Source organism: Phocoena sinus, chromosome 11 (assembly GCF_008692025.1).
Source record: "Phocoena sinus isolate mPhoSin1 chromosome 11, mPhoSin1.pri, whole genome shotgun sequence".
In the NCBI taxonomy this organism is placed as follows: Eukaryota; Metazoa; Chordata; class Mammalia; order Artiodactyla; family Phocoenidae; genus Phocoena; species Phocoena sinus.
The window spans coordinates 56,909,457-56,922,893 of NC_045773.1; the positions used below are offsets into that span (position 1 = coordinate 56,909,457).

Below are 13,437 nucleotides of genomic sequence, written 5' to 3' on the forward strand. Positions count from 1 at the left end.
GGATTGGGCTGAATCCATACTCACTTATTATCATGTCTTATTTCCATGATGGCTAACTTTGGGGAGAAGGCAGTTTTTTTTTTACCATGTCTTATTCAGTGCAGTATCCTCAGTGCCTGGCATATATGAGGAAATCAAAAATTGTTTCTTGAAGGAATGAATAAATATTGTCACCTTTCTCTGTCTCACAGAAACAGAGAATTGAATGTAATCTTACTATGTTTGGAGGTCAATGAATAAAGAGAAATTTGGTGTGCTACTTTATTTATTTTCATTGACTGGTTAGTATAAATTCTTTCTTCATACCATCTGGACCTTTTTTCCCCTTTACAATATCACTACTTAATACATGGGTCTTAGGTTCATTCTACCCTTTGTCACAAATAGACTTGGGTAAGCAGCCACACAAGGCATGAGCACAGACTATCACAAATATTGTGCAGTGGCAGTTGAGGGGGCCCCCAGGAAATCCATTCCTATCTGCAGGCATTACCCTTTATGACAAAAGATATGAGTTAAAATGGGAATACATCTTGAAAATAGGAAAATGATAATGGTGCCTATTGTCATATATTCTAGTTAACTTTGGAACAGCACTCTCAATCCACCTTGGGTTACTATTCACCAGAAGAAGATGAAGGCAAACTCCTAAGGGAGTGTCTAACCTGTAGCAGGTGCTCAATAAATATTCAGGGGAATGAGTGGGAGACAGTCAGAATACTCTTATCATGTTTTATTCTTTTACCCCCAAGTGCTTGTTTAACTAGAAAATAGAAGGTTGTTTAAAGAATAAAGTGTGCATAAGGAAGGTGTCAAGTCTGCTGACTCGGGAGCAAGGCCATGACAGTACTTGCCCTTGGCTGATGCCACTTTTGCCAATGGCAGTTCTGTAGCAAATGCAACTTTGTTTGGCACCATACGATGGTATTAAAATACAACACCTACCTAGTTCTCATGAGTGAACCAGGATGAATGGATGTGTATTTGTAAGCACGCCAGGGTCCAGTTGCATTTAACCAATACACTTAAACACATTTTCCTTATTTCTGGTTGCTCTATGTGAATTATATATTATTTAAAATTATATCTTATTTTAACCACTTTTTTCAAATTTTAAAGGAATTTTAAGGAAATATGTCTACATTAAAGGAATTGGAGTAATGATTTTTCATTTTGCATTTCCATCTATTTGTGGGGCTGAAAGTTCTGTAAGTTTTTAATACCTACCTGAGCACAGACAGACTGCATCTTGACATCTAACATGGAGGTTAGCTGTCATTCAGCCAAGGAAAGAAGGACTCCCTGTTGTTGGTACAAGAAGTTCTAACTTCCGTGGTAGGGTTCATGACACTTTATTTTAGTGCCTTTTCAAAAATAATAAAGCTGATGTAGCAAAGTGGTAATTAACCTTAGTCATGCCAAACTCTTACTGCTATTATGTTCTAAGTGCTGGTTTTATTTTTTTAAACCATTAGTAAAGGTAGTAAATAAAATGGAATAGTTACAAAGATGCAACCTAAGTGATTAGAAGGAAAAACATGTATCTGTGGGATATGAAACTATTTCCCAAAATGAATCAAATGATTTTTCTGTTTTATCTTTAGAAAAGATGAGGCCATTTAAGGATCTCTCGAATAGCTAAGGCAATTGTGGTATAAAAAGGAATTTCTGGGCAGAGAATCTGAAAACCATATCATAAATACTCGCCATGTTATTTAGTTAGTGGGTTTATATTGCACAATTTAGATTAATTACAATCAGTTAATTTTACCATGGCATGGATAATCTCTCTGTCATACGTGTTTACCCTGCAATTACTGAGTGAGGTGTGTGTCTCTGGGGACTTTCTTTTATTATTAACCCAAATTTCAGGTGACATCAGGAGAATGAATTACTTTCGAGAGTTTCTTTTTTAAAATGGGTTTAAAAATTCAACAATGAGTCAGAACTGTGATTATGCCTGTACTTGACTAGGGCTGTAAACACCAAACTATTTGACTATCTGATCTGAGATAGTATTTGGGTTCCATGACTGAGAGGTACAGAGGAAAGATACTGAATGTTTGTCCTTAAAGTAATATGCACTTGTATTTTATATGTAATCTTTCACTTCTATACCCATTCCATTTTAAGAAAAAATACAAATTTCACCTTTTCCATTTAGAATCAAAGGAAAATCTCCATATGAATATAAGTGAATACAAGTGTTTGTGTAGCAAGTATCATAATCTCTGGCCTCATCTCATCTGTAAAATAAATGTTAGAAAATGAGTGGTTTTCTATTTTTATTTTTAGCAGTGGAACCTTGTTTTCAAATGAAACTGTACAGAGACCCCCAGAGAAATAGGACATAGTGCATTCAGCCACTCTTACCCTCCCCTGGTTGTCCTGGAATTGACAATGACTGGGTTAGTCCTTTCAGGCACTCCACATAGGGCAGTGATTCTCAGAGGATCATCTAGGGTCACTGTGAAAACAATATTGTTATTTGAAAGGAGAACCCTCGGGTACCTAGGCCAGTGCTATTGAGGTAATCTTCAGACTAGTGTTACTGGCCCATGAGGGAGAGACACAAAATTGAGAGCAAGCATTGAGAAATGTTTATAGCAATTTGACATTGCTGTGCTATCCAAGCACATGATCAGTGATGGGCTTATTTTCCTGGATACGATATGGACCAAAAGTGTTGATCCATAATAGATTGGAAAAAAAAAAACTTTATGGATAATTTGAGAAGCACTGTTCATGAATATTTTCTTATTTAGGACTCCAGTTTTCCTCCTAAAGATTGAATAAGTTAGATCATTCCTGAGTGTGTTCAATATTATTATAGCATTACAAATACTTATCAATTGATTTGATTTATAAGGAAGCTTTATGAAAGACCTTTGAACTAAAGGAATAATGACATTGGTTTTTAAAAATAATTCTTTTATTCATCCATTCATTAATTTTTTTCAATAAATATTTATTGTTTGCCTACCATATGTCTGGTGAATACAGGAGACCCAATCCTGCTTTATGGGGTCGTCAGGCAATTGCCATACTTTTTGCACAGGTTTGCAGCGTGGGTAGTACAGGCTTCCCTGGGCTCTGAGAAGGAGCACCAGACTTGGTTGGGGGCGGGGGATGGTGAGTGGTCAAGGGAGGTTCTAATCCCAAAATTAGTAATTGTTAAAAAGCAAATAATTCTCAAACTTTGGTAAAAATACCTGAGCCACCCCTTACTGATTGTGACACAAATATTTTTTGAGTCCATACGCTGTGCTTACCCTGTGCCACTTGCTGTTCTGTGTGTGAGGATAAAGCAGACACAGTCCCTGCCCACATGGGGCTTATTATCAAGTGCATGGAGACCAGTGAATGGCTAGGAGTTCTCCTGATGTTGATGAGCCCCACAAGGAAATAAAACAGGGTAGAGTGGTGAGTGTGAGCATGTGATGGTGAATGGGTCGCAGAGTAGTTCTCAGCGAGGAGGTGACATCTGAGCTGAGGCTAAGTGACCTGAAGGAGCTGAGCTGCAGTGGGCTGAGGGTGAGGGAGACGATGGAAGAGCTCAGAGAAGTCAGAGTCAAAGCAAGAGGGAACTGCCTTCGACTCTGCTCTGTGTGCATCTGCAGCCAGGCCCTTGCAGCCCCATCACCCACGCTCATCCTTGGGGGATGTGGGCATCCACAGAGCCCCCATCCCTAAGGCCTGTTTGTGTGCCCCAGGTATTGGCTTCAAAGTTCTTTTGCTTCTAATAGCCAGCTCCTAGGTCTCTTTTTGGAAGGACTGCTCAAGCTGCTGGAGTCTCTTTGCCCCCAGTCAGCAGTGCCTGTGTCACAGAACCAAACTCAGGTCTGCTTGTCCACTCACAGTAAAGCCAATCTCCTGACACCCAGCTGTGGTGAAGGAAAGTGCAGGCTTTATTGCAGGGGCCAGCAAGGAGTCCAGGCAGCTAGTGCTCAAAAAGCCTAAACTCCCCAATGTGTTTCAGCAAAACATTTTTAAAGGCCAGGTGAGGGAGGGGAGTCCCAGGGTATATGATCCACTCATGCACAATTGTCTGGTTGGTTGATGGTAAGGTTACAGGGTATTAACATTATCAATCCTTAGGTGCCAATAGGTGCTTAACGATCATCAACTAGTTAATTTCTTCCTTTTTGATGGTGTTTTTAGCATCTGTAAAACAAGTCAGGAAATGTGCATCAGATACTACTTCAGAGACGAGCTACAGCAGAGGATGGGGGAGGGGTCTGCCCCAGGAAGGCCCCATAGGGTCCTGCTCCCTTACACCTGAGGGGCTAGGACCTCCCTCAGGGCCCTTTACCAACCACTCCTTCCCTCAAGTTTGGACACTGGCTCTGAGGCAAACTCTACCTGCACGGCTCTTGCCCTCACTTGCCCTCTGAGGAACACTTCCTCAGAAAGTTGTTTGCTTCTAGGAAATGACTTAAGAGATGAACTGCCCTCCCTGCCACCCACCAGTTTTGAATTATAGCCTTTGGTATAGTGTTATCATTTTTGTTAATTAAAGATGGGATTAAATTAAATATTTTATAGTATTCCCAAGTTCTTGAAGTTTTTTTTTTTTTTTTTTTGGAACAGTTTCCATTTTAACAGCCATCAAGTGGAAAGGATTTTATTTTTTATCCTAAAGGCAATTGCTTATTTCTTCTGATTCTGGTGAATTTGTTTACTGTTCAATTAAGTGAAACATTTCCAGAGAGTTATCTATTTTCACTCTTCCAGCTCACAGAGTAGAAGCTAATCTTAAACTGATAAAACTATTAGAGGATTATTTCCTGTTCACACACTGGGTCAATAAAATTACAGAGATTAACCAAGGGAATAAGACAGAGTGTTTAGCAGGGTTTGATTGTGGGAGATATCATCTAGCATCAGAAGCCTGTGAGCTTTTCCACACATTTTCATGTACTAATCACTGTGACTTTCACGTCCCTGTTTCTAAAATGGTCTGGAGCTATGGTTTGAGCAGAATTTGAAGCTGACAGGCCAGTGTGTCTATGTGGAATTTTCCCTCTGTTCTTCAGGGAAAAGTAAAGTTAGATTATATTTATTTTGACTGGGTTTCCATTTATTTTAGAACTTTTGGGGCATTTTAATATCTATATATGAAAAGCACTTGGATCTCTTGCTTTTGAAAAATTATGTACAGCTCATCCATTCTTCCTCTTTTCCTCCCTACTCCTCCCTTTGTTCCTTCCTTTTTTCTTTCTTCCTTTTAAACAGATGCTAAATCATCTCTCTATCTGAATATCTCACAAAACATAGTTTAAAGTTCCTAAGTGGGTTTTTCTTTGCTTGTAGTAGAATCCTATATCTGGGATATCCTCTTTTATCTTTAGTAGTTTTCTGTCTGAGATTGGATATAGTAAGCATTCAATAAATATTTCTTGAAGGAATGAAGCCATGGTGCTAGGTCCTGGGCACAATCCTAAAATATTGATATTGTGCTTTTCTTGGTGTGCATCTGTGATGAGAGCATTGCTTTTCAGCTTTTAGTTCCAGCTCAACTATTTGTCACAGTATGACAACAATATTGGGAAAATAGTTTTTAAATCCTTAGATAAACTGTGTTTGTTCATTTCGCAAAATTAAATTTCACTAGATTCTGTTGCAGTAAAATACCCATTGGCACATTTCTTTTGCCTCTAAATACCTCTGAAACACTTGGATTTTGACCATCAATTTCATAATACATTGAGGCATGGAATTGTAGGACAATAATGCATGATTTTTCATGCCTGAAAAACACTCTGAAGTCAAGCAGTAGCATTGAAGCGTAACTGGAAAATTTTACATCCAGTCAAGAATTAAACCAATAGTACATTTAATTTTTTATTTGCTATGTAATTGAAAGTATGAGTATCTTCAACTTTCTTTTTGTTTCTATTCTAAAACAATTTAGTCAGAAATTGATTAAGGAAAGGGTAAACAAATAAATTGTTCTCCATTAGTGAACTCATAATAACCTTTTGAGTAGGAGTGGGAAATAGTATTAAAATTTATCCTAGGAAGGGTGACCAACCATAATGACTACAAAGCCTAATTCAGAAGACTGAGATGCCTATTGGGTTGTGTTCCCAGGCTGGCAGCCTCACTGTCTGGATTGTTAAAAAACAAAATTCAACTGAGTACATTTTAAAGATCTTATTGGCTTTATTCAGTGAGTCATGAATGGGCAGCATTCAATCTAGCAGATAGAAAGGAGCTCTGAGGAACTGTACAAATGAAAGACTTTTTTAGGCAGAAGAGGGCAGGAATGAGGAAGTTATTCTTCATTAGGAGTTAGGCAAAAAACGGATTGGTTATTGCAAGGTTACTTTTCCTAAAGAGGATAGAGGGTTTTATCAGGCAGCTTGCCTAACTAGTGCTGATCAGGAGATTCCTGATTGGCTAGTTTAAGTTCCCATTTCTGGGAGAGAGGAAACTGTAATTAAGTTAAGTTTAGTGACCCAGAGATTAGCATAAACAACTCCATTGTCTAAAACAATGCGCCCATTGTCTTAATTTTAACAGGATGTTTGAGTGAGTCCAGGGGCTGTGCAAGACTGACCCAATTCTTGCAGAAGAGGTTATGACTAGAGTTGACTCACATGGGGATTCAGCTTAAAAACTTTAGGAATTCTGGAAACCCAAGGACATTTTGTGTGTTGCCCTTGACACTGTAATGCTTATTTGCAAGTGGGTGGAGCTTCCTCTGGGATTTTTAGGGGCATGACCACGATGAGAGAGGAACTCCCCGAAGTAGCAGCGTACTCTACTGTTAAGGAAACTTGCCAAGAAAGACAAGTAAGATGGCATAAAAGTGTCAGTTGGACTTCAGGTATTTGCTTATGTATATTTTGGAAACCCCAAATTGGGGCACTTTTCCTGACAAGCAGAACAATACTTGTTGGGGTAATGGGTCAGAATATTTGAAATCAAGAATGACTCAGAAAATATAGGCTAAAGTACTACTATAATTATAAGCTATGCCCTAAATGTATCCAAAGGCCTTTGAATGATAAACAGTAAATGTTATTCATATTAGCATTTATATTGCTATATTACAAATAAATGTGAGTTTGTGCATATTTAAATAAATGTTATAAGTGAATTTTGCCTGCATTAATTGAGAATATGTTGGAGCACATAACCCAACTAAAGTTTTTCCTTCTAGTTTACTTTGAAAGGAATGTGATGTTAATTCTGGGGCATTGATGTTTTACAATGCCTGATCAAGACAAAAAAGTGAAGACCACGGAAAAATCAACCGATAAAAAACAACAAGGAATCATCACCAGGTAACTCCCTTCTGAGTCTTTGCTAATTATTAACTCAGGCAGTGGCCAGCAACCAGATTTAATGACTTTTTGAGAAATAGAGTAGATCCTTGACAACTGCTGCTCTGGGGTACAGTGTTTACTGAAATGTTTGTGCATTTCTAGAGTTCTACAGAAACGTTTAGCATGTATGTGTTTCAGTCTATAAAAGCAGGCCTCCAAGTAGCAGTGTTCCATGTTACTAGTGGGTAACATGACTAGTTCACCTGGAGTCTTCTGTTGGTTGACACTGTGTTATTCTTTTTTTTTTTTTAACATCTTTATTGGAGTATAATTGCTTTACAATGTCATGTTAGTTTCTGCTGTATAACAAAGTGAATCAGCTATATGTATACACATATCCCCATATCCCCTTGTGTTATTCTTTCTCCTAGGGACTATTCAGATCTTAAAAGACTTCTGTGCCTTTTGAACGTTCAGTCAAGCAAACAACAGGTAGTGTTTTCAAAGAATGTGCGTCTATTAACGACAGAGAAATCACATGTTTCCAAAGGGATCCATTTAACATCATGTGAACGATAAGTCTATTTTTCTTTGTTCTTTCTTATGTTTTGTCTTTCTTCTAGCTGTTTCTTTCATACCTGGTTCAGGTTCAGGATGCAAGACTCTGTATCCACAGCCTTTTCATTCTTTTGCTCTCATGCCTGGGGCCCGCTTTATCCTCTGTTCAGTGCCATGTGTCCTAATCAGCAAAAGCGTTTCAGTATAGAAACAGAGCTCTCTTCTTTTGAATGCCCAATGTTTGACACTGCAGAGCTCTAGGGAAGTTGATTTCTCCAAAACACTGTTCATCACCTTTCCCTTCGTCTCTGCTTCCCCACTTCTCAGGCTGCCCACTTGCTACAGCACCACTTTTGATGCTTGCTGCAAATTATATCTCACCAAAAACAGGGGAAAGGAAGGAGTGAGTTTTGGCTATTTTTACAATAGCATTTTTATTTTTTTTAATAGACAGAGAAAGAATGGTACTGCTGCTTGAATTTATCTCTAAATGTTTCTTTTTGGTTTAGCTTCTGTCAGACTTTAGAGAGTCAAGAGATTAGAGGCTATCCATGGAGGTTTAGGGAATAACACAGAAATGCTAATAATAATGAAGACAGCTTATTTAGCACAGTAAATTAGTAAATGGCAGGGATGGGATTTGAAACCCGGGAGCCAGACTCCAAAGTCAACTGTGGTATACTTGTTAAGTAAATTTGTTTGTGAGCTCATGTGGTAATACAGCCCTACTGGCTTTTGTTATATCCACTAAACTTACCAGAGAACTACAGCATTTACAACATTTTTTTTATTGAAGTATAGTTGATTTACAATATTATATTAGTTTCAGTGGTACAACATAATGATTAAATCCTTTTAAGATTATACTCCATTTATAGTTATTGTAAAATATTGATTATGTTCCCTGTGCTGTACAATATATCCTTGTAGCTTAGTTATTTTATACATAGTAGTTTGTACCTCTTAATCCCCTACCCCTATATCACCCCTCCTCACTTCCCTTTCCCCTCTGGTAACCACTAGTTTATTCTCTGTGAGTCTGTTTCTGCTTTGTTATACATATTCGTTTGTTTATTTTTTAGATTCCGCATATAAGTGATAACATACAGGATTTATCTTTCTCTGATTTATTTCACTAAGGTTAATAATTTCTAGGTCCAACCATATTGTTGCAAATGGCAATATTTCATTCTCTTTTATAGCTGAGTGAATTCCATTGTGTGTGTGTGTGTGTGTGATATATATGTGTGATATGTATATCATCTACATAAATCTGTTGATGGGCATTTAGGTTGCTTCCATATTATGGCTATTGTAAATAATACTGCTATGAACATTAGGGTGCATGTAACTTTTCAAATTAGTGTTTTTGATTTCCTTGGATATATACCCAGGAGTGGAATTACTGGATCATATGGTAGTTCTACCTTTAGTTTTTTGAGGAACCTCCATACTGTTTTCCATAGTGGCTGCACCAGTTTACATTCCCACCAGCAGTGTTCCCTTTTCTCCACATCCTTGCCAACGTTTGTTACTTGTTGTCTTTGTGATGAGAGCCATTCTGATGGGTGTGAGGTGATATCTCATTGTGGTTTTGATTTGCATTTCCCTGATGATTAGCAAGGTTGAGCATCTTTTCATGTCCCTGTTGGCCATCTGTATGTCTTCTTTGCAAAAATGTCTATTCAGGTCTTCTGCCCATTTTTTAATCAGATTGTTTGTTTTTTTGATATTGAGTTGTATTAGCTATTTATATTTTTTAGATATTAACCCCTTACTGGTCATCATCATTTGTGAATATTTTCTCCCATTCAGTAGGTTGTCTTTTCATTATGTTGATGGTTTCTTTGCTATACAAAAGCTTTTAAGTTTAATTATATCCCATTTGTTTAGTTTTGCTTTTGTTTCCTTTGCTTTAGGAGACAGAACCAAAAAAATATTGCTACAGGTTATGTCAAGGAATGTTTTCTTCTAGGAGTTTTATGGTTTCCAGTCTTACATTTGGGTCTTTGATCCATTTTGAGTTTGTTTTTGTATATAGTGTGAGAAAATGTTCTAATTTCATTCTTTTACATGTACCTGTTCAGTTTTCCCAGCACCACTTATTGAAGAGACTGTCTTTTCCCCATTGTATATTCTTGCCTCCTTTGTCATAGATTAATTGACCATAAGTTTGTGGGTTCTTTTCTGGGCTCTTGATCTATGTGTCTTTTTTGGTGCCAATACCATACTGTTTTGATCACTTGTAGCTTTGTAGTACAGTTTGAAGTCAAGGAGTTTGATCCCTCCAGCTTTGTTCTTATTTCTCAAGATTGCTTTGGCTATCCAGGGTCTTTTGTGGTTCCATAAAAATTTTAGGATTATTTGTTCTAGCTCTGTGAAAAATATCATAGGTGTTTTTATAGGGATTCCACTAACTCTGTAGATTGCTTGGGTAGTATGGACATTTTAATGATATTAATTCTTACAATCCACAAACACAGGATATCTCTCCATTTCTTTGTGGTGTCTTCAATTTCCTTCATCAGTGTCATATAGTTGTTGTTTTTTTAACATCTTTATTAGAGTATAATTTCTTTACAATGGTGTGTCAGTCTCTGCTCCATAACAAAGTGAATCAGCCATACACATACATATGTCCCCACATCTCCCCCCTCCCGCATCTCCCCCCCTCCCACCCTCCCCATCCCACCCCTCCAGGTGGTCACAAAGCACCGAGCTGATCTCCCTGTGCTATGCGGCTGCTTCCCACCAGCTATCTATTTTACGTTTGGTAGTGTATATATGTCCACTCTCTCACTTTGTCCCAGCTTACCCTTCCCCCTCCCCGTGTCAATGTCATATAGTTTTTAGAGTATAAGTCTTTTACCTCCTCAGTTAAGTTTATTTCTATGTATTTTATTCTTTTGGATGCAATTATAAATGGGATTGTTTTCTTGCTTTCTCTTTCTGATAGTTCATTATTAGTGTATGGAAAAGCAACATTTTTTTGTATATGAATCTTGTATCTTGCAACTTTACTGAATTCATTTATTAGTTCTAATAGTTTTTGGTTGGAGACTATAGGGTTTTATGTATATAGTATCATGTTTTCTGAAACTACTGACAGTTTTACTTCTTCCCTTCCAATTGGGATGCCTTTTATTTCTTTTTCTTGTTTGATTGCTGTGGCTAGAACTTCTAATACTGTGTTAAATGCATGTGAGGAGAGTGGACATCTTTGTCTTGTTTGTGATTTTAGAGGAAAAGCTTTCAGCTTTTCACCATTTAGTATGATGTTAGGTGTGGATTTGTCATATATGATCCTTATTATGTTGAGATATGTTCCCTATACCAATTTTGATGAGAGTTTTTATCATGAATGGATGTTGAATTTTGTCAGATGCTTTTTCTGAGTCTATTGAGGTGATCATGTGATTTTTATCCTTCCTTTTGTTAATGGTGTGTATCACATTAGTTTATTTGTATATATCCTTGTGACCCTGGAATAAATCCCAGTTGATCATGGTGTATGACCCTTTTATGTATTATTGAATTTGGTTTGCTAGTGTTTTGTTGAGAATTTTTGCGTTTATGTTCATCAGAAATATTGGCCTGTACGTTTCTTTTTTTGTAGTGTCTCTGTCTGGTTTTGGAATCAGAATAATGATGGCCTTGTAAAATGAATTTGGGAGTGTTCCCTCCTCTTCAATCTTTGGTAGTAGATTGAAAAGGATAGGCATTAGCTCTTCTTCGAAAGTTTGGTAGAATTCCCTCGTGAACCTGTTTTGTCCTGGACTTTTGTTGGCAGAGAATTGTTTAAACTACTAATTCAATTTCACTACTAGTGTTCTGTATGTTCAGGTTGTCAATTTCCTCCTCATTGGTCTTAGAAGATTGTATATTTCTAGAAATATATCCATTTCTTCTAGGCTTTCCAATTTGTTTGCATATAACTGAAGTATTCTCTTTAGATTTTTTGTATCTCTTTGATATTGGTTGTTATTTCTCCTCTTTCACTTCTTATTTTGTTTATTTGAATCCTCTCTCTTTTTTTCTTGATGAGTCTGGCTAAAGGCTTATCAATTTTGTCTTTTCCAAAAAAAAAGCAGCATTGGATTCATTGATGTTTTCTATTGTTTTTTGGTCACTATTTTATTTATTTTCTCTCTGATCTTTATTATTTCCTTCCTTCTGCTGACTTTGGGCCTTGTTTCTTCTTTTTCTAATTCCTATAGATGAATGGTTAGGTAGTTTATCTGAGTTTTTCTTGTTTCTTGAGATAGGCCTGTATCACTATAAACTTCCCTCTTCAAACTGCTTTTGCTGTATCCTATATAGATTTTAGAAAATTGTGTTTTATTTTCATTTGTCTCAAGGTATTTTCTAATTTCCTCTGATTTTTTTTTTTTTTTTTTTTTTTTTTTTTTTTGCAGTACGCAGGCCTCTCACTGTTGTGGCCTCTCCCGTTGCGGAGCACAGGCTCCGGACACGCAGGCTCAGTGGCCATGGCTCATGGGCCTAGCTGCTCCACGTCATGTGGGATCTTTCCGGACCGAGGCACGAACCCACGTCCCCTGCATCGGCAGGTGGACTCTCAACCACTGCGCCACCAGGGAAGCCCTGATTTTTTTTTTTTTTTTTTAGTGACCCATTGATTTTTTTAGTAACATGTTGTTTACTCTCCAGTGTTCGTTTTTCTATTTTTCTTCCTGTAATTGATATCTAGTTTCAAACCATTGTGGTTAGAAAAAATGCTTGATATAATTTCTATCCTCTTCAATTTGTTGAGACTTGTTTTGTGGCTTAGCATGTGATCTATCCTGGAGAATGTCCCATGTGTAGTTGAAAATAACATATATTCTACTGTTTTTGGATGAAATGTCCTTTATATATCTATTAAGTCCAACTGATCTAATGTGTGATTAAGACCACTGTTTCCTTATTGATTTTCTCTCTGGATGATCTGTCCATTGATGTAAGTGGGGTGTTAAAGTCCCCACTGTACAGTAATACAGTCCCTTACTGTTACTGTTAACTTCTCCTTTTATGTCTGTTAGTATTTGCTTTATATATTTATGTGCATCTATAATAGGTGCATATGTGTTAATGAATTTTTATCCATTTCTTGTATTGATCCCTTTATCATAATGCTCTTCTTTGTCTTTTGTTATAGACTTCGTTTTAAAGTCTACTCTGTCTGATATGAGTGTTGCTACACCAGCTTTCTTGTCGTTTCAATTTGCATGAAATACTTTTTTCCAGCCCTTCACTTTCAGTCTGTTGGTGTCTGTAGCTCTGACGTGCATTTCTTCATTAAGCAGCATATAGATGGGTCTTGTTTTTTTATACTGTCAGCCACCATATGTCTTTTGGTTGGGGCACTTAGTCCATTGACTTTTAAAGTGATTATTGATAGGTGTGTACTTATTGCCATTTTGTTCATTGTTTGCTGGTTGTTTTGGTAGTTCTTCTCTGTTCTTCTTTTTGTTTCTTTCCCTATGGTTTGATGATTTTCTTTAGTAGTATATTTGTGTTACTTTCTCTCTTGTTTTTGTGTGCCTATTGTAGGTTTTTGATTTGTGGTTACCATGGGGTTTATATATATGTTGACTTATAACTATAT

At 37.1% G+C, this 13,437-nt stretch overlaps 1 protein-coding gene across 2 annotated transcripts in view; it reads left to right on the forward strand.

The window, feature by feature from the left end:
* Positions 1-13,437, forward strand: part of NEK10 (NIMA related kinase 10) — a 305,942-nt gene that overhangs the window by 7,078 nt on the left and 285,427 nt on the right. For both annotated transcript variants that reach the window (XM_032649886.1, XM_032649885.1), the window contains exons 3-4: positions 7,169-7,292; positions 7,706-7,766. In XM_032649886.1, the coding sequence (XP_032505777.1) occupies positions 7,219-7,292; positions 7,706-7,766 (135 nt within the window). In that variant the 5' untranslated portion in view covers positions 7,169-7,218. The remainder of the gene's footprint in view (positions 1-7,168; positions 7,293-7,705; positions 7,767-13,437) is intronic.